Source organism: Tetrao urogallus (genome assembly GCF_951394365.1).
Source record: "Tetrao urogallus genome assembly, chromosome: 36".
Classification (NCBI taxonomy): Eukaryota; Metazoa; Chordata; class Aves; order Galliformes; family Phasianidae; genus Tetrao; species Tetrao urogallus.
Window position 1 is genome coordinate 188,897 of NC_136849.1, and position 24,400 is coordinate 213,296.

The 24,400-nt window shown below is 60.4% G+C and overlaps 3 protein-coding genes across 3 annotated transcripts in view; 1 reads left to right on the forward strand and 2 right to left on the reverse strand.

Moving 5' to 3' along the window:
- The window catches only part of AKAP8 (A-kinase anchoring protein 8), a gene marked incomplete at both ends in the record, with an annotated part of 66,989 nt that extends 55,697 nt beyond the window's left edge, over positions 1–11,292 (forward strand). The window contains 10 exons of the mRNA XM_079547958.1: positions 279–549; positions 1,496–2,063; positions 3,138–3,279; positions 3,569–3,616; positions 4,715–4,811; positions 5,438–5,579; positions 6,142–6,235; positions 6,487–6,617; positions 9,073–9,168; positions 10,747–11,292. Of these exons, the coding sequence (XP_079404084.1) occupies positions 279–549; positions 1,496–2,063; positions 3,138–3,279; positions 3,569–3,616; positions 4,715–4,811; positions 5,438–5,579; positions 6,142–6,235; positions 6,487–6,617; positions 9,073–9,168; positions 10,747–11,292 (2,135 nt within the window). The remainder of the gene's footprint in view (positions 1–278; positions 550–1,495; positions 2,064–3,137; positions 3,280–3,568; positions 3,617–4,714; positions 4,812–5,437; positions 5,580–6,141; positions 6,236–6,486; positions 6,618–9,072; positions 9,169–10,746) is intronic.
- Positions 11,293–13,004: 1,712 nt separating this feature from the next.
- On the reverse strand, positions 13,005–16,727 carry GIPC1 (GIPC PDZ domain containing family member 1; the record flags this gene model as incomplete). Its single annotated transcript, XM_079547954.1, has 6 exons — positions 13,005–13,156; positions 13,813–13,894; positions 13,989–14,098; positions 14,828–15,008; positions 15,429–15,614; positions 16,419–16,727. 6 exons carry the CDS (start codon positions 16,725–16,727, stop codon positions 13,005–13,007), a joined length of 1,020 nt encoding a protein of 339 aa, XP_079404080.1.
- Positions 16,728–20,046: 3,319 nt separating this feature from the next.
- On the reverse strand, positions 20,047–23,257 carry DNAJB1 (DnaJ heat shock protein family (Hsp40) member B1; the record flags this gene model as incomplete). Its single annotated transcript, XM_079547949.1, has 3 exons — positions 20,047–20,277; positions 20,361–20,932; positions 23,047–23,257. 3 exons carry the CDS (start codon positions 23,255–23,257, stop codon positions 20,047–20,049), a joined length of 1,014 nt encoding a protein of 337 aa, XP_079404075.1.
- Positions 23,258–24,400: the final 1,143 nt, after the last annotated feature.

Consider the following 24,400-nt stretch of genomic DNA (forward strand, 5'->3'; position numbering starts at 1 on the left):
CCATGATCTTTAAGAACCCAACCATTCCATGGTTCCATGATCTTTAAGGACCCAACCATTCTGTGGTTCCATGATCTTAAAGGACCCATCCAACCCAACCATTCTATGGTTCCATGATCTTGAAGCACCCTTCCAACCCAGTCCATTCTGTGATTCCATGATTTTAAGGACCCTTCCACCCCCAGCATTCCATCATCCCCCGGTTCTGACACCCAAACCCACCCCCCAACCTTAACACCTTCGCGATGCCGCCCTCACCCCGACTCCCCTCCCTCCAGGCTACGAAGGCTATGAGTACTACAGCGCCCCGAGCTCGGCCTCCGGCACCGCCGCCAGCTACAGCTACGGCCCCACTGCCACCCCCAGCTCCTGGGACACCCCCAAAGCCCCCGAGCTGCCCCTCAGCGACGTCGGCATCACCTCGTATGGCAGCGATCCCGCTCCCAGCGACAACTCCGACTCCATCATCGCCAAAATCAACCAGCGCCTCGACATGCTGTCCAAGGAGGGCAGCGGCGGGGCCGGGGAGGGCGTGGAGGAGCAGGAGAGGTGAGTGTGCCATTCAGCTGGAGTTACTGATGCTGAAAAGAAGCAAACTTTGGTCTGATGTGGTTTTAATTTCAGATTGGGTTGATCTGATTGCGCTGGATCCAGTGTTCATTGAGTGATGAGCTTAGCTGATTAGCTTTCAGCTGGCCCCATGTCTGCAGGCCTTCTTGCAGAGAAACGCAGCAATGAAAGAATCACTTTGCTCAGTTGTTTGTTGTTGTTGGTTGTCTTTTTTTTGGCTTTTTTTTTTTTTTTTTTTTTGCTTAGGAGCTTTGAGGTTTTTCTTAATGGGTTTCTGGAACTCTTTTTTGTTTATTTTTGTGCCTTTTTGCTCCTGGCTTTTGGAGCTCTCCTTTTACTGATGGAGCCCTTTCTGTGCCCCCAGGGCTGTGGAGCTCCTTGTGTCCATAGTAAGTTTCCCAAACCCCCTTTTCATCCGCGTCCCCTTTTCCTCGAGGCTCCGTTCATTTGTTTTCTTCTCCAAATCACGGTGCCAAGCACACAGATCCTCCAGGCAGACGCAGACACCCACATTTAGAATCCTCTTCCATTTTTCTGGCCGGGCACATTTGAGTTGTGACCCATCCAGGCTCACACACCCTACAACCAAACGCAAACACCCGTATTTAGAACGCTATTCCACTTCTTCTGCCTGGAGTGCTCAGACTGAGCTACAGCTCACTGCAAAGGCTGCGCCGTTCGCCCTCTAACTCCTCCTCCTCTCCTCTCCTCTCCTCTCCTCTCCTCTCCTCTCCTCTCCTCTCCTCTCCTCTCCTCTCCTCTCCTCTCCTCTCCTCTCCTCTCCTCTCCTCTCCTCTCCTCTCCTCTCCTCTCCTCTCCTCTCCTCTCCTCTCCTCTCCTCTCCTCTCCTCTCCTCTCCTCTCCTCTCCTCTCCTCTCCTCTCCTCTCCTCTCCTCTCCTCTCCTCTCCTCTCCTCTCCTCACAGCTCCTTCAGGTTCGACTCCTTCGACTCCTATGACTCCCGATCCTCCCTGCCCGACCACGACGCCTTCCGCTCCCCCTACGACTACGAATCCGGCCCCGACCGCTCTGATTCCTTCGGGAGCCACTTCGACAGCCGCCGGGACCAAACCCGAAGCCGAGGCGGCGCTTACGGCGCGGTGCGCGGCCGGGGCCAGAACCGACCTCAGAACCGGGGCCGCCCCAACGCTTACGGTCGCCCCGAACACTTCATGCCCTCGTCCAGCTCCGAGCGGCTGTCGGCGCGCTGGAACGAGCTGAACTACATGGGGGGCCGCGGCGGGGGGCCCAACCGCCTGCCCTCCCTCTTCTCCCAAGCCCTGGTCCCTGAATACGGCGACTACGGGGACTACGGAGACTATGGGGACTACGGGGATTACGGCGACTACGGGGATTACGGCGACTACGGCGTGATGGGGATGTCGGGCATGGGCATGGGGCGCTACGGGAGCGCGCCCTACGGATACGGAGCGGGGCGGCAGCGCAGCCAGGAGCGCATGGGCAGCGCGCCGTGGCACGGGAACATGCTGGGGGTGAGTGTGGGGCTGGGGGCGGCTTCTGTCGTCTTAGTGAGTTTGTCTGGCCTTTAATGACCCAAACCCACGGGGGATAAAGACTCCGTGTGCTTTCCCCTTCCAGATGTGCTCTGCCTGGCTGCGGGGCCAGCAGCAAAGCCTGCGTAGAAGTCTGTAGGATCACTTGGGCTGCAGGGCCAGCAGCAGGTTGTTCTACGGCTGGATAAAAGCCCGTAGGGTCACTTGGGCTATAAGCCTAGCAGCAACCCTCGATTATAAAGCCTGCAGGGCCAATTAGATGCCCTTGGCCTGGCTGTAGGGCCAGCAACAAATCCTCTTCCGGCTAGATCAGTGCGTATAGGATCATAGAATCATAGAATCATAGAATCACCAAGGTTGGAAAAGACCTCAAAGCTCATCCAGTCCAACCGCTCACCCATTCCCAACAGCTCCCACTGAACCACGTCCCTCAACACAACATCCAGCCTTTCCTTCAACACCCCCAGGCTCGGTGACTCCACCACTTCCCTGGGCATCCATTGCAGTGCCTGACCACCCTTTCCAAAAAGTAATACTTCCTCATGTCCAGCCTGAATCTCCCCTGCCGTAGCTTGAAACCATTCCCTCTGGTCCTGTCACTAACGACACAAGAGCAGAGGCCGACCCCCAGCTCACTACAGCCTCCCTTCAGGCAGTCATAGAGAGCAGTGAGGTCTCCCCTGAGCTCCTCTTCTCCAGGCTGAACATTCCCAGCTCCTTCAGCCTCTCCTCATCAGCCCTGTGCTCCAGACCCCTCACCAGCTTTGCTGCCCTCCTTTGAACACGTTCCAGGGCCTCAACGTCTTTCTTGCAGTGAGGGGCCCAAGTGCGTGGCCTTGAGCCACAGGGCCAGAAGCAAAGCTTTTACCAAAACCTGTAGGGTTACTCAGATGTGTTGAGTAGCTGTAGGCCCACCAGCAAAGCTTTTTATCCATAGGGTCACTCAGATGTGCTCAGCCTGGCTGTAGCCCTGCATGTTTGAGGGCCTGCAGCAGAAGGCTTCAGCACCGCGCTCGTGGAGCTGCTGGATTGACCGATTTCTCCCATTTTTAGCCCAAAAGGAGAGGATTCCGAAACCGCTCCGGGGTCCGATCTGACGGCGAGGGGGGGCGCAAACGGAAACAGTCTCAGAGTGGTGATGAGCCTGACAGCAAACAGGCAAAGAGCGACAGCGACGGCGACGACACCGACAACGGTACAGGCTGGGAGCTGCCCGTCCTGCTGTGTTTTTAAGCACTCGGTCCTCATTTCACTTCAGTGTTGAGGCCCTTGTGCCCCTTAGCGTTGCTGTAATGCGTTCGCGGTGCTGCCTTGGCAAAACTGAGTGCCTGAGGTGAGCTGCTGAGTGCCTGCACCCGGACTGAGAGCACAGGGAGCAATTTGGGGGCTTTTTTTTGTGGGTTCTGAGCCATTTTCATGGGCCGTGGTGATGAGTGGTGATGAGCCCTTGTCAGCACCCCTAAAATCATTTCTCTCGCACACAGCAGATGAAGGCGAAGGAGAGGAGAAGTCAGGAGATGAAGCTGACAAAGGTGTAAGTATGACATTCGTAGGTTTGTTTTTCCAGTCCTTGTGGCCAATATTTCCCTCTCTTTGCCCTGAGCTGAAAGCCCTGCAGGGGGAGGGCGCCTCATTGAGCTCAAATTCCAATCAGGGAGGGGTTTCCTTCACTCCCCACTCTGTTCTCAGGCAGGGTGGGGATCAGTGCCTTTTATTTTGGCGGTGAGAATTGCTGGGGAGACAAGGAACAAAAGGAGTTGAACAGTGATGTTCTGACTGTCCTACATCAACCCTCCCCTCCCTCCTCATGCTGTCCCCTTTCCCCTCTGCTTCTTGAGGGGGGAGGAGGGGAAAAGGAAAAGCTCAGATGGCAGCAAATGAAACCCTTCTGTTCTCTCTCTGTTTTGCAGGAGCGGGGCAGCTGTGGCGGAGGAAGGAAGGTAGGGTGTGCTGCAGGTAAAGGCATGCAGCCCCAGATTGGCACACAGGTGCTGTTGGTGCTTTCAGGCTGTTCTCCGGGTGAAGTCGAGGCGGTATTGTGGTGTTGAAGCTTCCTTCGTGCCCGGCTCTGGGCTCTGGGCTCCTTTTCTTGAAGAGTTCAGTGAATTATTACTCACGTTTGTGCTGGCAGATCGCTCACCTCGCAGCTTTTGGCTCAGAACCCTGCAGATTTTAAGTCAGCTGCATCTCAGCCTCACAGTTACCAAAATTTTTAGGAAGACAACACGTTGAGCATCTCTCAAGCTGTCCTTAGCTGCAACACGAGCACTTCTAACATCCGTTCTTTTGTTGCTCACCCCTCTCCAGCAGCCCTGTGATTGGGAAGCACTGAGGACAGGAGCAGAAATAGTTGTTTTTTCCCAACAAGCGAGCCTTGGCCGGTGTCCCTGTCAGTGTCCTGGCTGTCTGTGATGCTGAGCTGGGTGCCATTGCTGTCTGCAGAGATGGGAGCAGCTCTGCGAGCAGCGGAACAGGAAGCTTTGAGTTTTCCAGACCAAAAAATTACAATTCTTGAAGCTGAGATTAAAGAGAGAGCGAAAGAACTTTTTGCTCCCTAAGTTCCTCTGCTGGTGAAGGGTGCAGCGGTGAGCGGCTCCTCAAGGATCTGTTCTCGTTTTCCCTCCCTCCAGCATCTGGAGATGGCTATGAGGAGGATGATGAGGAGATGAAGAAGAAGAGGGAGAAGCAGAGGAGGAGGGACAGGATGCGTGACCGCGCCATGGACAGGTGAGCAGCATCCCCCCCTGGGCTGCCTGTCCCTTCTGGGGGGTTCCTCTGTTAGGGATTGCGTGTGCTGGGGCTCTGAGTGCTGATTTCATCAGGTTTTGTTTCTCTTTTATGTTCTGTGACCGTTTTATCACGTGGAGAACACCGTTGGTTAATGCAGCAAGGCGTTGTAAATCCAGAAGGGCCTATTAATTAGCAAATGATGCAGCCTTACCATTAAGGTAACGCAGCATTAATCTAAAACCAGCGGGCAAGGTGCTCCTGTAGCTCAGGGCTGTCCGAAAGCAGGGAGATTGTCTTTAATTTAATTTTATATGGGACTCTCCTGCAGTTTGACTTGTTGGCTGCTGTTAAGCTTGTGTGGGGCTTTCACATCCTGTCACCTCCTGTTTTAGGGAGCAGCTGATGCTGCTGAACCCCTGTGGGTGCTGCAGTGATGACAGAGGAGCACTGGAAAATCCAACTGGGGCACTATGAAAACTAAAAAAAAAAACCAAACCAACCCAAAACAAAGAGACAGAAACTGCAGCAGGAGGAAACTGCAGTCGCCATCTTGTTGTCGTCGTCCCAGAAGTTCAGCTTGTTCCTCACCCAGCTCATTCCTTGCTTTTCTTTCCCCCGTTCAGGATCCAGTTCGCCTGCTCCGTCTGCAAATTCCGCAGCTTTGAGGAAGAGGAGATCCAGAAGCACCTCCAGAGCAAATTCCACAAAGAGACCTTGCGCTACATCGGAACCAAGCTGCCCGACAAGACGGTCGAGTTCCTGCAGGTCCGGATCTTTGCGTGTCGTTTCTGGGCTCTGTTTGGATCACTTTGGCTTTGTGGGGGATGCAGGGGTTCTTCTTCACCCCTTTACTGCTGGGCTGTAAATTTCTGTGCACCATTTCTGTGCGTCGCTCACTGGCATCGCTTTTCTTGATGGAGTTTCTCGTGGTTTGGCACGTTGGGAAGATAAAGCGATGTGTGAATTTAACCAGCCAAGCCAAGGGTGAATGCTCCAGAAGTTCTTTGCCACTTTGAATAGACAGAGCTGGGGAAAGATGCTGCAGCAGTTCTTTGCCATCTGCACAGACAGAACCGAGAAGGGCCTGAGATGAGGGTTTTATTTTCTGGGGCTGATTGCTGTTTGCTTTTTGGGGTCAGATAAGCGAGGCTGTTGCCTTCTGGCGTCTGGAGGGAGCCACCGTTGTGTCCCAGTGGGGTATAAAAGCATCAGCCTGGCAGGGAAAAGCACCCAACGTGCCCCTCAGTTCCCACCTGTTGTCATTCATCCTTGTGGTCTTTTTGTGGAGCTGCTGCTGTCAGTTGTGTGGTGCTGTCGTCCCCTGCAGGAGTACATCGTCAACAGGAACAGGAAGATCGAGAAGCGGCGCCAGGAGCTGACAGAGAAGGAGGGCACGAAGCAGAAGCCGGATCCCTTCAAGGGTAAGAGGTGTCCAGCTGGTGCTGGGGGTGTCCTGTGGGGCAGGGCGAGTTTGTTGCCTGTTTGGTAGAAGAAATCATTGTGGGAGGGGGATGTTGGGGTGGGGGATGTTGGGGAGGGGGCTGTCTGTCCGTTCTGTGGTTTCTCCAGCAGCAGAACCGCGAGGCTCGCGGAATAGAGAGGAGGCAAGCCTCCAAAAGCTTGGGCAGAACGCCTCCCTCAACTTCTGCCTGATATCTTCCCATTCCCGCAGGCATTGGCCAGGAGCACTTCTTCAAGAAGATCGAGGCCGCTCACTGCATGGCCTGTGACATGCTGATCCCTGCCCAGAGCCACCTCCTGCAGCGGCACCTGCGCTCCGCAGAGCACAACCGGAACCGCAGGGTGAGCAGCAGCACCCACAGAATCACAGCATCACAGAACCGCAGGGGTTGGCAGGGAGCTGCAGAGCTCATGGAGTCCAACCCCCTGCCCAGGCCGTTCCTACAGCAGGGCGCACAGCTCGGCATCCAGGCAGGTCTGGAACATCTGCAGAGCAGGAGACTCCGCCACCTCCATGGGCAGCTGCTGCAGTGAACAGTGGGACCCATAGAGACACATTGGGACCCATAGAGACACGTTGGGACCCATAGAGACACGTTGGGACCCATAGAGACACGTTGGGACCCATAGAGACACATTGGGACCCATAGAGACACATTGGGACCCATAGAGACACGTTGGGACCCATAGAGAGACATTGGGACCCATAGAGACACGTTGGGACCCATAGAGACACGTTGGGACCCATAGAGACACATTGGGACCCAAAGAGACACGTTGGGACCCATAGAGACACGTTGGGACCCATAGAGACACACTGGGACCCATAGAGACACGTTGGGACCCATAGAGACACGTTGGGACCCATTGGGACCCATGGAGACACAGAATCACAGAATTGTAGGGGTTGGAAAGGACCTCCAGAGATCGTGGAGTCCAACCCCCTGCCCCAGCCGTTCCTACAGCAGGGCGCACAGGTCGGCATCCAGGCAGGTCTGGAACATCTGCAGAGCAGGAGACTCCCCCCCCTCCCTGCAGCCTGTTCCAGTGAGCAATGGGACCCATAGAGACACACTGAGACCCATAGAGACACGTTGGGACTCATTGACTCCCCCACCTCCCTGCAGCCTGTTCCAGCACTCCTCCCCTCACTGCACAGCCGTTCCTTCGCACATTGCTGCACAACTTCCTATGCTGCAGTTTCCGGCCGTTTCCCCTCATCCTGTCTCAACTCTCCACTGAACAGAGTCCGGCCTCGCCATTCTGCCCCCCACACCTCAGATATTCACAGACCTGGATCAGCTCCCCTCTCAGCCTTCTTTTCTCCAGGCTGAACAGACCCAGTTCACTCAGCCTTTCCCCATAGCAGAGATGCTCCAGGCCCCTCACCATCTTTGTGGCCTCTTCCCAAGAGCTCCCTGTCTGTTTTGTGCTGGGCAGCCCAGAACTGGACGCAGTGCTGCAGACCCCTCTCTTCTCCTCCCTGTCCTTCATCTCTGAGGGATCCTCCTCCTCCTCTTCAGTCTCTGCCTCTGAGGAACCTTCAGCCTGAGCTTTGGGTTTATTTGCAGCCTCTACATCACTCCTGTGTCTGTTTTCCAGTCCTTTTTATTAAAACATAAAAAGGGCGACAGAAGGCCGGTGGGATGGCTGACCTTGTTTTTGTGAGGCTGATGCCCAGATAAGAGTTGAAACACAAGGATGAGTCGATGCTAACCCAAACCATGAGCGATTCTGTGATTTTCATCTTGAAGATGCGCATTTAACTAATGAGTTAACTACATGTGCAGGCTGAGTTTTCCTTCTCTCTCAATCTGCATTTGCTGGAATTCTGACTGAAAAATTCTGACTTAAAATTTGAGGGCGCTTGAGAAATTCAGATGGGAGACAGTAAATGTCTAAATGAGGTTTTAGAAACGGGATGGGTTGGGCCAATAACAAAAAGAATCCTAGGATGGGTTGGGCTGTAGGAGTCCCTTGAGGTCACAGAACCATGGAATGGTTGGGTTGGAAGGATCCTTAAACATCACAGGACCAGTGGTTGGACTGGGGAAGGTCCAGAGGCTCCACTTTCATCCTCCTGCAGTTCTGGGATTTGTAAAAGAGTCTGAACACCTCGAGCCCAAATCCCACAACTCTGATGCTGGGTTCCCTCCTGTGGTGTTGATTCCCCACTCTGACACTTGTTGGATTCCCCTTTCTGATGTGGGCTCCCCTCTCCAACCTTTGTTGGATTCCCTTCTCTCCAGTCTGGTTTCCCCCCTCCAACATTTCTTGGTATCCCTTCTCTGAGGCTGGTTGGGTTTTCCTGTCTGATGTTCATTGGGTTTCCCTCTCTGATGTTGGTTGGATTCCCTTTTCCAGCATGGGTTCCCTCTTCCAACGTTGGTTGGGTTCCCTTCCATTGCGTGTTGGGTTTCTTGCATTTCTTGGGTTCCCTTTCCCTCGTGGTTCCCTTTCCAATGTGGGTTCCCCTTTCTGACATTTTTTGGGTTCTTCTCTCCAACCATCGTTGGGTTCCCTCTGATTCTGGTTGGGTTCCTCACTCTGATGTTTGTTGGGTTCCCCCCTGCAGTATTTGTCGCTTTCTCTCCCTGGCATTGGTTGGGTTCCCTTCTCCCATATTCCTTGGTTTCTCTCTCCAGCACGGGTTGGGTTTCTCTCTGTGCCATCGGTCGGTTTCTCTTTCCTACGTGGGCTCCCTTCTCCAACATTTCTCGAGCCCCCCTTGCCGTCTGTTGGGTTCCCTTCTCCCGTGTGGCTTCCCCGCTCTGACACGGGTTCTTTTCCTCCCCAGATGGCCGCCGAGCAGTTCAAGAAGACCAGCCTGCACGTGGCCAAGAGCGTCCTGAACAACAAACACATCGTCAAGATGCTGGAGAAGTACCTCAAGGTGAGCCAGAGGGGGCGGTGCTCAGCTCCGGGAGCCGCACGCGTGCGCTGCGTGCGTTCAGTGCGCGCCGGCTGTGCGCTGCAGCGCCGAGATGCGGGGAGGCTCCGCTCCCTCTCTGCTGCTGCCTTCGGAAAGGCCGAATTTTGGCTCTGGTTTCTCTCACTCTGGAGGCGGTTCACAACCTCTCGTGTTTTTAACTTGCAGACTGTACAGTACCTACCGTAACCCCCAGATCAGTTATGAACCATCACTAAAGACACCAAATAGCCAAACCAAACCAAACCAAAACAAAACAAAAAAAGCAGGAACTAAGCCCCAAAGGCACTCCGAGCACGAGGCCCGAGCTCAGCTGGGTGCAGCGTGCTCCGGGGACGGCCCCGAGCCACCCCACGTCCCGCACAGAGCCGAGCTCTGCAGAGACCCCACGGCACAGAGCCTCCAGGCGCCGCACCTCGCTCGCTGCCCCGAGATCCCGGTGGGAAGCAGGAGCTGCCCCCGGGCCAGCCCACGGCGCGAGGAGCGGGTCCTTAGGGCCAGCGCGGCGCCGGAGCGGCAGGAGGAAGCCGGAAACCCGCAGGGGGCCGGAGGAGAGCTCGCAGCCCCGCGACGACGCCACGGAGCCGCTTCCCCCGACCCTGGGGGGCACCGGGATGCGCTGGGAGACCCCCCTTGTCCCATCGGCATCACGTTGGCCTTCCCAACCCAACTGCGACTCCATCCTCTTGGGTCCGGCGCACAGAGCCGCCGAGCTTTGCGTTCGCCCGGCGCCGCCCTCCGGGCTCTGCCGCTCGCTCAAGTTACGACTCCATCCATCTACCCCTTGCCAGGGTCCCCAGGCACGTCACCGGCACCGCCGTCACCTCCCGAGCGACGGCGTCCCACGCTGCCGGCAGAGCTAAGCGCGCCCGGCCGCCGGCCGTCGGCGGGAGGAGAGCGTGGAGCCACCCCGGCGCCGTCCTCCGTACCGTTCCCAGGTGCCTAAAGCTGAAAAAAGGGGAAAAAACTGAAGGATTGCAGGTAATGCCCGAAAGCTGCCTCGTCCCCAGCGGAGCCGGGGCGCTGCGTGCCAGGACTGCCCCGCTGGGCACAGCCGGCGGGAGGACTGACGGCTCCGCTGGCAGCCGGCATTCCCGTAGCTTTTCCCGGTGCTTCCCGGACAAGGCTCCGGCTCCGGTGAACCCGAGCAGGGAAGAGCGAAACGTTGCATGGATCGCACGGAGGCGGCCGAGCGTGGGGCTGAGCCTCCCATCGGCTCCGTGGGGCGAGCAGCCCGCCCGTGTGGGGCCGTGGGGAGCGGGGCGCGGCTGCGGGGCTCCGCCGCTGCTCTCTGGGAGCTTCCGACGAGATAACGAGCTCCGACAATTAAAGGCACGCGCAGGGGGCGGCCGGCTCCCCCTGGAGGAAGGCAGCGCTGTCGGATCTGCTCCGTGCGCCCGTGCCGTAGAGCCGGGCCACCGCGATTCGGGATCTCGGCTTCTCCTGCTGAAAGCGTTGGATCCCGCTCCCGGCGTCCGATGGTTCCCGGCTCCGCGCCCCGGCCGCGCTCAGCGCAACCTTCCCCGCTGTTCTTTTTCCCAGGGAGAAGATCCGTTCACGGATGAGATCCCGGAGGAAGGAGAAGGGATGGAAGGAGCGAGCGGATGCGGCGCCGCGGACGTGGCTGGTTCGGGTGACAACAGCACAGAGCTGGGGGATCAGTGCGACGTCCCCAAGGATCCGGGTGACGACGGCAAGGACCTGGCCGACAACGAGGACGGCTGTGACGGCACCGAGGTCACGGCTGATGCTGATGCTGAAGGTCCGGGTGACGATGCGAACGAACCGGGTGACGCCGGCGAGCCGGGCGATGCCAGAGCCCCGGGTGATGGCACCGAGGACACGGGTGACACCGAGGACACGGGTGACACCGCGGGCGCGGATCCGCCAGCCCCAGAAGAGCCCCACGAGGAGTTCCTCCGCCGCCCCCCCCGGCCCCCGCTGCTGCCCCCGTTCCTACAGGACGAGGACGGCCCCCAGGATGAAGAACCCCCCCAGGATGAGGAACCCTCCAGAAGCGGACCTGAGGGTGGGGAGAAAGAAGAGGAGGAGAAGGAAGCAGCTCCGGCAGCAGCTGAGCAACTCTGAGTGTCCCCACACCGTGAGTGCCGCCACCCCCCTCCTCCCCCCGCAGATCCATTTCATTTCACAGAATCACACAACGGTTGGAAGGGACCTCAAGGATCATAAAACTGCAACCCCCCCCCTGCCACACACAGGGCCCCCAACCTCCACATTGAATCCAGGGCCCCATCCAACCTGGCCTTGAACTCCAGGGATGGACAGGGCATCCACAGCCTCTCTGGGCAGCTGTTCCAGCACCTCCATTTTTCCCCTTTTCCTGCATTTGGGTTTGGGGTGGGGGATTCTGTGGGGGCACAGATGCACTGAGCTCTGCTTCTCCCCCCCCCCCCTTTGTTTTAGGTTGAAAAACGATGGAATCCGTCCAGTTCCCCAAGAACGAACGTGAGGACGGCGCCGCTTCGGTTCTGGGGGCGTTGCGTTGGGATTTTAGGATTGAGAAGTCGTCGTTTGTTGGTTGGTTTGGGGGAATAAATCGGATTGTATCTGCTGGGGGTGGCCTTGATGAGGCAGAGTTGGGGTGGGAAGGGAGCGGGGGGGGGGGGGGGTTGGGGGGCACTGGAGAAGTTTGGGTGCGCTGCAATGGGAGGGAAGGGGAAAAAGCTCAGGCAGATCCTCCTGCATTGCTCCCCCCACCCCCCTGTATGTCCTCCCTCAATGTCCCCCCCCCATTCACCAAGCAATCCCAATTTCTCCCTATTTAATGTTAAAGTCACTCTCCATGTACAATACAAAAATATGCCCCCCCCCCCCAAGCTCCAGGACCCCCTCCCATTCCCCCTCCCCCCCCAAGCTGTAGCAGAGAGACCCCAGGGGGGGAAAATTGCTGCCCCCCCCCCCCCACCCGAGGTAGTCAGTGCGATGGGGGGGGGGGGAGACGGGGGGAGGGGACGACAGCGCAATTGTGGGGGGGGGAGGGGGGGAGGAGGTGACAGTGTGTGACAGTGTGTGACAGGCTCAGATTGGCACCGGAATGGATTTGGTGTAGATGGGGGGGGGGGTGGGAAAGCACAGGGTGGCTCCGGTCTGCCCCCAACCCCCCCCTCACCCCTTCAAAGTAAAGCCTTTGGGGGAGGGGGGGGGGTTAAGGGGGGACCCTCATTCCTCACCCTGCAGCGCTGGGGGGCCGGGGGCAGGGCTCAAGAATGGCCCCCCCACTCAAACTGGGGGGGGAAGGGGCAAGGATTGCTCAGTGGTGAGGGGGTGGGAGGGGTCCCAGGGGATGTGGGGCTCCTCGGTGGGAGAGGAAGGGGGTCCTGCGAAGGCTGGGGCACACAAATCCCATGGGGGGGTCCCAGGTTACTGTGGGGGGGGGAGGGAATTGCAATTTATATTGAGAGTGGGGCCAGCATTTACTGCCATGGTCCCAAACTGTTTGGGGGGAGGGCATAGGGGGGTTCCTACTGAGATTGGGGGTACCCTAACCTATTTGGGGGGGGTCCTCAAGCCCTTGGGGGAGCGTTATTGAGGGTGGGGGGCCCAGCGTGGAGTGTTGGTCCCAGGGATGAACGTGTGGGAGGGTCCCAGGAAATGGGGAGGTTCCAGTGGTCCGATGGGGTCCCCCGGTGTTACGTGGCTGGGGGGGGTGGGGAAGGTGGGCTAGTGTTGTAAGAGAGGCACCCAAAATTCGGGGGGGGGGGGCTCTTCCAGCATTTTGGGGGTCAGCTGGTGGCGACAGGTGGCTCCTGGTGCTCTGAGTGTTTTGGGGTGCCCCCCCCTTAGCAGCGCCCCGCCTTGGCGTCCCCAATGGCCCCCCAGACGTCGAAGACGAACTCATCAGGGAAGGCGAAGTCCCCGAGCTGTGAGTCCAGGGCCTGCGCCAGAGCGTCGGGGTCACGGGCATCGCGGCCCAGCTCCACCATGGTGGCAGCTGTGGGGACAACGAGGTGGTCAGGGGACGTCATAGGGGATGTGGGGGCACCCATGGGAACTCAGCTGCGCTGCGGGGCCACCAGGATGCGGGGACAGGGAGGGGACAACATAGAGGAACACAGCTGCGCCGTGGTGGCGGCTGCGGGGACAGCGAGATGTGGGGACAGGCAGGAGGCATCACAAGGGCTGTGAGATTGTGGGGTCAGTCAGGGGACGCCAGAGGGGACACAGGGACACCCAAGGGAATGCAGCTCAGCTGTGGTGGCAGCTGTGAGGGCACTGGGACAGTCGGGACGCTCGGGGCCCCCTCAGCTCCTCCATGGTGCACATGGGGACAGAAGGGACCCCCAGGTCCATGATGGTGGGGACGTGGGGACACCCAGCGGGCAAAGGGGCAGCCAGGGGTCCCTGTTCCGCCATAACAGTGACTGCAGGACACACGGATGGTCAGGGACCCCCCAGCTCCTTCGCAATGGGGACACGGGGTCAGCGGGAACCCCGGCAGTGAGGTCACCCGGGGGGCCCCCAGCCCTCAGTAACCCCCCTCCCCAGGCACCACCCCCCTGCTTCACCCCACACCCACCTGCCAGGCCTCTCTGGTCGCTCAGGTGGAGCCCCCCCCCCCCCCCCGCAGCCGCCCCCCTCGCCCCTCACCCAGCTCGGTGTCGCGGATGCCCATGTAGCTCTCCAGCAGATCGTCCACCTTGGCGATGGCGCGCTCCTCGAAGGCGCTGGGCTGATGGGGGTGGGACAGCAGGGGGACGTTAAGGAGGGTCCCCAGCGTCCCTCCGCCCCCCTCACGACCCCCCCCTCCCCCCACACAAACCCACCTGCTCCTCCACGGTGGCCGGGCCGTGGGCGCGCAGCCTCAGGGTGCCCCGACCGCTGCCCAGCGCTGTGCCCCCCCCCCGGCCCCCCGCCGTGCGCTGGCTGATCATGTCTGCAATGGAGGGGGAGTTGGGCGTAAATCCTGGGGTCACCCCACACCCTACAGGACCCTCCCCCAACCACAGTCCTTAACCCCCATCCCGACCCTAACCCCAGTCCCAAACTGCCCCAACCCAATCCCACTCTGTGTCCCCATCCCCACTCCAGTCCCAACCCTGCTTCCAATCCCCAACACAAAATCAATCTCAACCTCAGCTCCAATCCATCCTCAATCCAATCCCACTCTCAACCCCAACCCCACATCCCAACCTCAGGCACAACCCCAGCCTCAACTCCAAGCCCGATCCCAATCCTGATCTCAACTGGATCTCAACCCCTCCCCAACCCCCATCCCAATCTCAGTCCAACTCCACGCCTCATCCTCATCCCAGTCCCAATTCCCATCTTGACTGCATCCTAATCCCAATCCCCACCCCAATCCCGTGCCCCATCCTCATCCCCATGCCAATCTGAACCCAATCTCAACCTCAATCCCACCCAACTCCAATCCAGTCCCCATCTCAACCCCACCCCAATCCCAATCTCAACCCCACCCCAATCCCATTCCCAACCCCATGCCCCATTCTCATCTCAATCCCAATTTCATCCCAATCTCAACTTCACTTCCACCCAACTCCAATCCCCACCTCCATCTCACCTCCATCCCCCATCCTCATCCCAATCTCAATCCAATCCCAACCCCAGCCCCCCCCACGACTCCCCATCCCCCTCCCCTGCCCACCAAAGGCCTTTCTGGGCTCGGTGAGCTGCAGGGCAAAGGTTCTCCCTCGTGGCAGCTCCTTCAGTGCCCGCGCCACGTCGTAGTGCCGCGCTCCCACCAGGCTGCGCCCGTTGATGGCCTCAATCATGTCCCCGACGCCGATCAGCGGCACGCGGTCGATCACGCTGCCCTCCTTGATCCGCTGCCATGGGGGGTGGGGGGGGGGGGTGAACGGTGCTCGTTAGCGGTGATTAACGACATTCCGCAGGGGATTGGGGGTGGAGATGGAGGCGGATTGGCCCCACATAACCCCCCCCATCCACTCATGGGTGTCCCCCTGTGACCTCAGGGACCGAACGCACATCCAGGGACGTTCCCGTGCCCCTCCACCCCCCCACGTCCCCCCATGCTCACAGATACCCCCATAACAGTCCTACGCCCCCCCACAACACTTCAGAACACCCCCGTGTCCCCACAGCGATCAGAGGCACCCCCACGTCCCCCCCCAGGCCGTCCCTGCACCCTCTGGCACAACCCCCCTCAGGACACCCCTGCGCCCCCTCACAACACCCAGGGACGTCCCCACGCCCCCCCCCCCCATAACCTCACCCCCCCTCCCCACCTTGATGAAGGCGTATCCGGCGCCGTTGTCGGTGATGGTCAGCCCCAGAGCCTCCTCGGATTTGAGCACCTCCACCTCCTTGCGCTGCCCTTTGGTGTGAGCGAAGATGAAGTCCTCCAGGCCGATCTGCCCCCCCAGCAGCTTCTCCATGTCCACCTTGTGCGTGTTCAGCGTGCAGAACATCACCTGGGGGGGGGGGTGGAATATTGGGGGGGCTCACCCCACTCACGTGCATCGATCTTGCCCCACATTCTTCCACTAGGATGCCTTCCCCCAAACCCCCAGCACTCCAAATTTACCCCTAAGGTCCCTGTTACCACCCCTCCCCTCATGAGTCTCCCTCTACCCCCCCCCCCCCCCCCCCAGGACCCAAACGTTCCTTCTTAATCCCCCCTCCCCCCTCCCCCCCCAGCTGCCTATCCACATTCCCCCCCCCTCCCAGCCCCACAATAACCCCCTATACTCCTCCTACAATGCTGATTCCCCATCTCCACTCCCCCCCCCAGCACCCCAATATTTCCCCCTATTCTCCCCCCCAGCTGCCTATCCCCATTCCCAGCCCCCTGAGCACCCCAATAACCCCTATTTACTCCCTATGACCCCCAGGCCTCCCAACACCCCAATATCTCCCCGATCTGCATTTCCAGACCCCCCCCACTGACCAACAACCACCCCAACACCCCAATATTTCCCCCTTCCCTCACCTCCAGACCCCCAGCATCCCAAAAACCCCCCAGCCCTCCAATATACCCCCCATCCTCCCTCCCACACAAACACCCCAATATTTCCCCCCTCCCCGACTCCCCCAGCACCCCATCAACCATCAACCACCCCAATATCTCCCCATCTCCATTCTCACCCCACCCAGCCCCCCCAGTATCTCCCCCATTCCTATTCCCAGACTCTTTGGCACCCCAACATCTCCCCCATCCCCACTCCCAGCCCCCCGATGACCCCCCTATTTCCCCCACCCCATATCTCAGGCCCCACCTCCCCGGGCGGGATGCGGAACGCCTCGGCGATCTTCCCGTACAGCTCCCTCACGTTGCTGAATCCCTCAATGCGGCCCGTGGGGCTGCCGTGCGCCAGCTGCGTGTGAAACACCAACCGGGGCCGGAGCGCGGCGGGCGGCGGGGGCAACCCGGGGGGCTGCGGGCCGGCGGGGGGGGCACCGCCCGCACCCCCGTGATCTCCCCCGACTCCTCCGTCCCCCCCAGCCGTTCCCCCCCGGCCCCCCGCCGCCTCCTCGTTCTCCACCAGCGGTGCGGCCTTCTTGCGCCTGCCCAGGCCCAGCGGCATGGGGGAGGCCGGGGAGCCCCGGAAGGCGCCCCTCACCCCCTCAGTCCGCCCCGCCGGCGTCCCCCCGCGCCCGCTCCCCCGCGGTGTCGGTTCGTTCCGGGGGTTTTTGGGACCCCCCCGGCTTGATTTCTCGGTGCCGGCGCCGCTGAGCACTGCACTCCAGCCGGGCGCTGCCGGGGTATGGAACGCCGGAAAGGGCGGGGCTCGCCTACGCGTCCGCCCAATCAGCGGCGCCGCCCTGTCCTCGTAGCCAATGGGACGCGGCGAGAGGGCGGAAGTAAAGGAGAATGTCTTCTTAACCAATAGGGTGCGGCGGGAAGGGGGAAGTGAGGGCGGAAGTGAGGGCAGCTCGGCCCTCCTGGAGCGTTTCCGCCCTCCGTGCTGCGCTGGGCGCTGCGGGTGGGGTCACGGGAGCGCAGGGAGGCGGCGGAAGGGGCGCAGGGAGAAGCTGGCGTTCCTGGGTTCCCCGTGGCCCAATCCCGATCTCAACTGGATCTCAGCGCCACCCCAACCCCCATCCCAATCTCAGTCCAACTCCGCGCCTCATCCTCATCCCAGTCCCAATTCCCATCTTGACTGCATCCTAATCCCAATCCCCACCCCAATCCCGTGCCCCATCCTCATCCCCATGCCAATCTGAACCCAATCTCAACCTCAATCCCACCCAACTCCAATCCAGTCCCCATCTCAACCCCACCCCAATCCCAATCTCAACCCCACCCCAATCCCATTCCCAACCCCATGCCCCATTCTCATCTCAATCCCAATTTCATCCCAATCTCAACTTCACTTCCACCCAACTCCAATCCCCACCTCCATCTCACCTCCATCCCCCATCCTCATCCCAATCTCAATCCAACCCCAACCCCACCCCAAACCCATCCTAAACCCAACCCCTGCATGGAGCTCTGAGGGCCAGCAGTGCCGTTATCAAATCCCCCTTGCAGTTGATGCCCTCCTCCAGCTGCTTCTGGGTCCCGGAGGAACACAGCAGGCGATGGGGGCAGACCTTCCCCTTCCCCAGACCCCCGGTGTGGTGGAAGCTGGGGGTTGGGGCCACAGGCCTGGGGGTGAAATTCCTGGCTGTAGTTTGGGCAGGAAAGGCCACAGCACTGCGCAGCGCAGCAACAGACGAGGGCAGGCTTTCCCAGGCCCTGCTGAGGCTGCAGGAATTTTGGGGGAATATCCCGATACCCAAAAATGGGACCAGGGGAGAACAAGAGGCACTGCAGGGAGCGCAGGCAGCCGTGCCGCAGGCCCAGGCACTGGGTGCTTTGATCCCAGCCTTCCAGCTGAGCTCAACGTTCATCAGCACGGGTTCTGCTGGGGCCTGCGGCAGTGCCAAAATCCCACCTGAAAGCCCCGTGGGTTGTGGCATCAGGTTTGTCACGGAGCAGAAGAAAGGCAGGGCACGATTGATTGAAGTTACCGGCTGCCTGCTGTGCACTACGGGCAGCAGAGCCGATACCCCAACCAGCTGAGGGCGCAGTGAAACCCATTTTGCCAATTTAAGGATAAAACGCAGCAAATGGGAGGCGAGAGGTGGAAATGGGGGAGGAGGGGTAACAGGAGGGAAGGGAGGGGGCGAATGGGGAACTGAAGGGGTAAAAAGGGCAGGAAGGCGAGGGGAGGAAGGGGACCCAGAGAGCAGTGGAGAAGGAAGAGCGAACCTCCCCCCCCCAGCAGCACTGCAGACAGATCCCAGGACTCCAAGCTTTATTCTCCCTCCCCCGACAAAAAGGCATGCAGCCAGGCCTGCCTCAGCAGCTTTTTACTAATTACACAGAACTATACAGCATTTTATACAAAAAAAATAGTATTAATAATATATCTGTACAGTGTGCACGCTCCTGTTCCAGGAACAGACCTTTTTCTGGTTGTTTTTATCCCAAAGGATAAGAAGGGAGCACCCGGAGCACACCGGGGCGGGGGGAAAGGACGCCCCTCTCCCACCCCCATGGTGCCACCCCATGGGAAGGGGACAGGAGCCCCCAGGATGGTGTGGGGACACTCGGGGCAGGGAGATTCCCAACACCCATGGATGCTGTGGGTCCTCCACAACCACAGAGATGTCAATGAGAATCCAGCGTTTCGCCCACGGAGGGGGTGACACTGCGGTCCCAACAGACAGAGATGGCATTGAGGAGGTGACACGGGGGTCCCTGTCACCTGAAAATGGCCGTGGAGATCCAACGGTGGTCCCCGACACACAAGAGGTGGCGATCAGGAGGTGACACGGTGGGTCTTGGTCACCTTACAGGCAGCTGGAGGTCACACTGTGGTCCCGACAGAGGTCATCAGGAGGTGACACGGTGGTCCCTGTCACCTGCAGGCAGTTGTGGAGCTCATACTGTGGTCCCAGAGGATGGAGGTGACACGGAGGAGGTGACGTGGTGGCTTCTGTCGCCCATCAGAGGCTGTGGGGAATCACACTGCGGTCCCCAGCGCACACAGATGGGCATCAGGAGGCGACACGGTGCTCCCTGTCACCTGCAGATGCTTATGGAGATCACGCTGCGGTCCCCAAACACGGGGGATGGCATTGAGGAGGTGACACGGGGGGCTCTGTCACCCACAAGCAGTTGTGCAGGTCACGCCGTGGTTCCAACAGAGAGAGATGGCCTCAAGGAGGTGACACGGCGGGGCTCCCACTGTGCTCCCAACACTCAGAGGCGCTCAGGAGGTGACGCTGTGGTCCCTGTCACCCACGGGCAGCTGTGGCAGTCACACCGCAGCCCCCAGGAGGCAGAGATGGTGGGGACATGGCAGTCCCTGCCCCCCACGGACAGCTGGGAGGTCCCCATGGGTACAGGAGGCGCCGAGGACACACACCGTGCTTTGTGTCACCCCCAGGCAGCAGTAATGAGGTTGCAGCCCCATCCCTGTCACCCTCGCGCAGGGTCAGGGATGTCACACTTTGGTCCCAGTACACAGAGATGGCAGTAAAGCGGGGGGGAGGAGGGGAAGTGGGGTCACACTTTGGTCCTCAGCAGATGGAGGTGGTGGAGAGAAGGTGACGGCGCCACCTTTGTCACCCACAGGTGCTCACAGCGCCGTCCCCTCCCCGCAGACGCAGGCAGGAGGTGACACCGCGCTCCCCAGCGCCACAGGCTGCAGCGAGGAGGTGACAAATCGGCGCCCGATGCACAGGGGACCCCCGGGAGCATTTTTTTGGGGAGCAGCGACTACCGCACGCCTCTCTCCACCACGCGCCCCAAAGCGCCGCCCTGCTCTCCCCGACCCCACGAAAAAAAAAAAAAAGGAAGAGAATCTCAAAACCAAACCTCCCCCAAAAGTCCACAGCCCCAAAGCCGCTCCGCTACACGGGCAGGATCTGCTCCAGGATGGTTTTGGAGGAGGGAGGGATCCTGTCAGGGAATTTGACCTCGAACTCGATGATGAGGTCGCCGCGCTGCTCGGGGTTTTTGGGGTACGGCAGCCCCTCGCCCGGGATGCGCCGTTTGACGCCGGGTTTCAGCACGTCCTTAAAGACCATGGGGATGCTGCGGCCGTCCAGCGTCGGCGTGTTCACCGTGCAGCCGCACAGCGCCTGGATGCGAGCACAGACAGCGGCTCAGCAAGCAGAGACCCCCAACCCAGCCCCCAAACATCACCTCCCCCCCCAGCACTCACCTCTCGCAGGCTAATCTTGGCCGGGTAGATGATATCGGAGCCCTCGCGACGGAAAACGTTGTGGGGTTTGTCTTTGACGACAAAAACGATGTCGGCCGGGATGTTGTTGGGGGTCTGATCGCCTTCTTTGGGAAAGGTGATTTTGGTGCCTTCCTTCCAGCCCCGCTTCACCTCGATGCTCAGGATTTTGTCCTCGTTGCGCACCGTCTTCCCGTCGGGATTCAGGCGTTTGTGAGAGATCTTCATCTTCTTGGTGCAGCCCGTGTAAATCTCCTCCAAAGAAACCCTCAGGTCGTACAGCACGGGGGGGTCCTGCTTACGGCACGCGCCGTCCTGCCCCCCCCGGCCGCGGGGGAAGCTGATGTTGCCAAACCCCCCCATGTGGAAGGTGGTGAAAGCGTCGTCGATGTCCATCTCCTCGTCGCCGTTGCGCTGCACGAAGAACGTATCGAAGGGGTTCCGGCCGTCGAAGAACTCGGCGAACATGGCGTGGGGGTCCCCGCGGAACGTGTAGGTGAACGTGGGGCCATTGGAGCCCCCCGGCCCCGACGTCGGCGCTCCGCCCTTCAGCCCTGCGGGGTTGGGAGAAGCCGGGTTGTCACCCCCCGTCCTCACCACGGCCCCCCCCTCACCACCAACCCCCCCCTCACCACCAACCCCCCCATCTCCCCTCACCAACCCCCCCCCCCCCCCCCCTCCCCCCAATCTCCCCCTCACCAAGCCCCCATCCTCACCAAACCCCCTCTTTACCCCCCCCAACCCCCCATCCTCCCCCATCCTCACCACCCCCCCCCCTCCGTCACCCAGTGACGCCCAGGCCGGTTCTTCCAGCTCAGCACCACTCCCTGCGCCCGGCCCTTCATTAGCGGCGCCTTAACGAGCCTCAAACCGGCCGGCCCTGCTCGCTGCCCCCCCCCTACACACACACACACACACACACACACACACACACACACACCCCACATCACTCCCCCCCCCAGGGCCTGACGCTGCCGCTCCCTCCCACGCCCTGATGGCCCAGCAGCCAAACCTCAGCACTGAGCCCCACAACCCATCGCCATGGATAACGGGGGTGGGGGCTCAGAACCCCCCCCCCTCGATCCCCTCCTTCTCCTCCATGCCTTGCCTTCAATGTGCCGCCCCTCCCCCTCCCCCCCCAAACACCTTCAATACCCCCCTGCCCCATAACTACGCTGCCCTGCATTCCCTCTGCCCCACAAGTAACCCCATTGACTGCTTCCTCGTGGCCGCATCCCCCCCCCCCCCCAACGCCCCACAGCTGACCCCACACCCCATCAGCACCACCCCGACCCCCCCCATGCCACAAGGGCCCCATAAGCGCTGCACCTCACCCCACACAAGTTCCACAACCACTCCTGTTACCCCCTCTGCCCCACGTGCTCCCCCCCCATAACCCCCCATGTGCCCCCTAACAAATCTCATGTCCCCCCCTGGCCCCCTCCCAATAAACCCCACTCCACAGCTTCCCCCCCACCTGCTGCATCCTAATAAAACCCAACCCCCCAAACACCCCACAATGAGTGCTACCACAGCCCGCAGAACACAGGAAGCCCCCCCCCCCCCAATCGTCTCCCACCCCATAACACCCTATAAGAAGCTCTGCATCCTATAAACCTCCTGCCACTCACTTCTCCACATCCCCCATAGCCCCCCTGCTGACCTTCCCCCCCCCGCCCGACTGCCATATCCCCCCTGCTGCCAACCCCTAAACCCCCCCCCCCCTCCACCTCACCCCCATGCCTTCACAAGGCCCACAACCCCCCCATACCCCACAATGATCCGGGACCCCTGGAACAGCTGCCAGACCCCATCATGACACCCCAAACCTCCCACCATAAAAACCTGAAACCCCCAAAACCTAAAGCCCCCCCATCCTCCAATACCCCGCAGCCCCCAAATCCCCTCCTACAACAACCTACAGTCCCTAAACCCCCCCCGCAGCCCCCAAATCCTCTCCCATAGACCCCAGAACCCCTGAGCCCCTCCCCAACAGCCCCCAAAATACCCCACAGCCCTCAATCCCCCCCACGATATTTCTCCAATCCCCCCCAAAGCCCCCAAATCCCCACAGCCCCCCCAACCCCACCCCAATAGGCCCCAAAACACCCTACAGCCCCACAAGCCCCCACGACACTCCTCCAACCCCCCCCATGACACCTCACAACCTCCAACCACCCCCCAGAGCCCCAACCCCCCCCACAGCCTCCAATCCACCCCCGAAACTCCCAAATCCCTTCCAGAGAACCCCAGAGCCCCTCAACCTCCCCCCAATAGCCCCCAAACCCCTCCCCATGGGACTCACAACCCCCAACCCCCTCCAACTCCCCCCCCAAAGCTCCCTAATCCCCTCCCAAGGGCCCCACAGCCCCCCAACCCCACCCCAATAACCTCCAAAGCACCTTACAGCCCCTGAACTCCACCCCATATGGGACCCGCAGCCCCCCAAACCCCCCCACAGCCCCCAAATCCCCTCCAGAGCACCCCAGAACCCCTCAATCCCGCCCCAACAGCCCCCCATACGGGACCCATAGCCCCCAACTCCCCCCAACGACACCCCACAACCCCCAACCTCCCCCCAAAGCCCCCAAATCCCCTCCCAAGCCCCCCCCCAGCCCCAAAGTCCCCCCTTAAGAGGCCCACAGCCCCGACCCCCCCCCCCACTCACCCTCCTCGCCGTACTTATCGAAGATCTCCCTCTTTTTGGGGTCGCTCAGCACATCGTAGGCCTCGGCCACTTCCTTGAAGCGCTCCTCAGCTCCGGGCTCCTTGTTTTTATCGGGATGAAAACGAAGCGCTTGCCGTCGGTAAGCCCGTTTTATCTCTTCGTCCGAAGCTCCCCGGGCCAAACCCAGCGTCCGGTAATAATCCTTCCCCATGGCGGCGGTTCGGCCGAGCTCCGCGGCTCCGCCTTTATAGGGCCGCGGCGGCGGAATCTTCCAGAGCCCGCCGCCTCCAGAACCTTCCGGGCCCGCCTGGCCGTTCCACCAATCGGCGCTCCCCGATCTTTGAGCGGCGTGAGTCGCCGGCGAATCGGAGCGCGGAAAGAGGTGACTGGCGTTCGGTCTCGGCCAATTGATGGGCGGGAGGTGGGTGGGAGAGCGCAGGCGCGGTAGGAAAAGGGAATGGGGCGGGGCTGGCGTTACCGTGACAACTGTTGGTTAGAGGGGGGGGCGGCTCGAGGGGCGTTGCTATGGCGACCGACGGCACAACCGCAGCCTGGGCCTGTCAGCACAGCTCCTGTCAGCTGCGGCGACGGCCTGTGCCTGTCACCATGGCAACCCTCACCCTAACAGACAGCCGGGCCCATCGCGCAGCAATTCCACCCTAAGAGGCCGTCAGACCTGTCACCAGCAGCCCCCTGTCACCCGCATTGGCTGTCTGTGCCTGCCACCATGGCAACCGTCACCCTAAGAGAGACAGCCGGGCCTGTCGCCATGGCAACTGTCACCCACAGCAAGAGCTGGGCTCTGTCACCCACAGCTGTACTGACAACCATGGCTGCTCATAATGCAGCTGTCACCATGGCAACCATCACCCATCATATCCAGGACCTGTCGCCCATTACAACAGCCTGGTCCCGTCCACCATAACATCAGCCGGACTTGCCACCACATGGGGACAGGCAGGGGGGGTGGAGGCAATGCCAAGGAGCGTTCCCACAACCCCGTGTCTGATGGTGTACCCACGGGGTCCCCACGTCCCACGCCATCCCCCTGCCCCTAACTGACCTCACACCCCATGCTGCCCCACATCCCCTGGTGTTCCCAAGACCCCACAGTGTCCCCAGGACCCCACAGTGTCCCCATGTTCTCTTGCTGTTTCTGTGCCCCATGATGTCCCCACGTGCTCGGACGTCTTTACAGTGCTGCTATGCCCTACAGCACCCCCACAACCCCAAGTGTCACCATTCCCCACAGTGATCTCACATCCAATGGTGTCTTGGTGGTGTTCCCATGCTCCCCCCCACCCAAGGCGGCGTCACTCCCCCCACCCATGGGTGCTGTGCTCGTCCCTCCCCC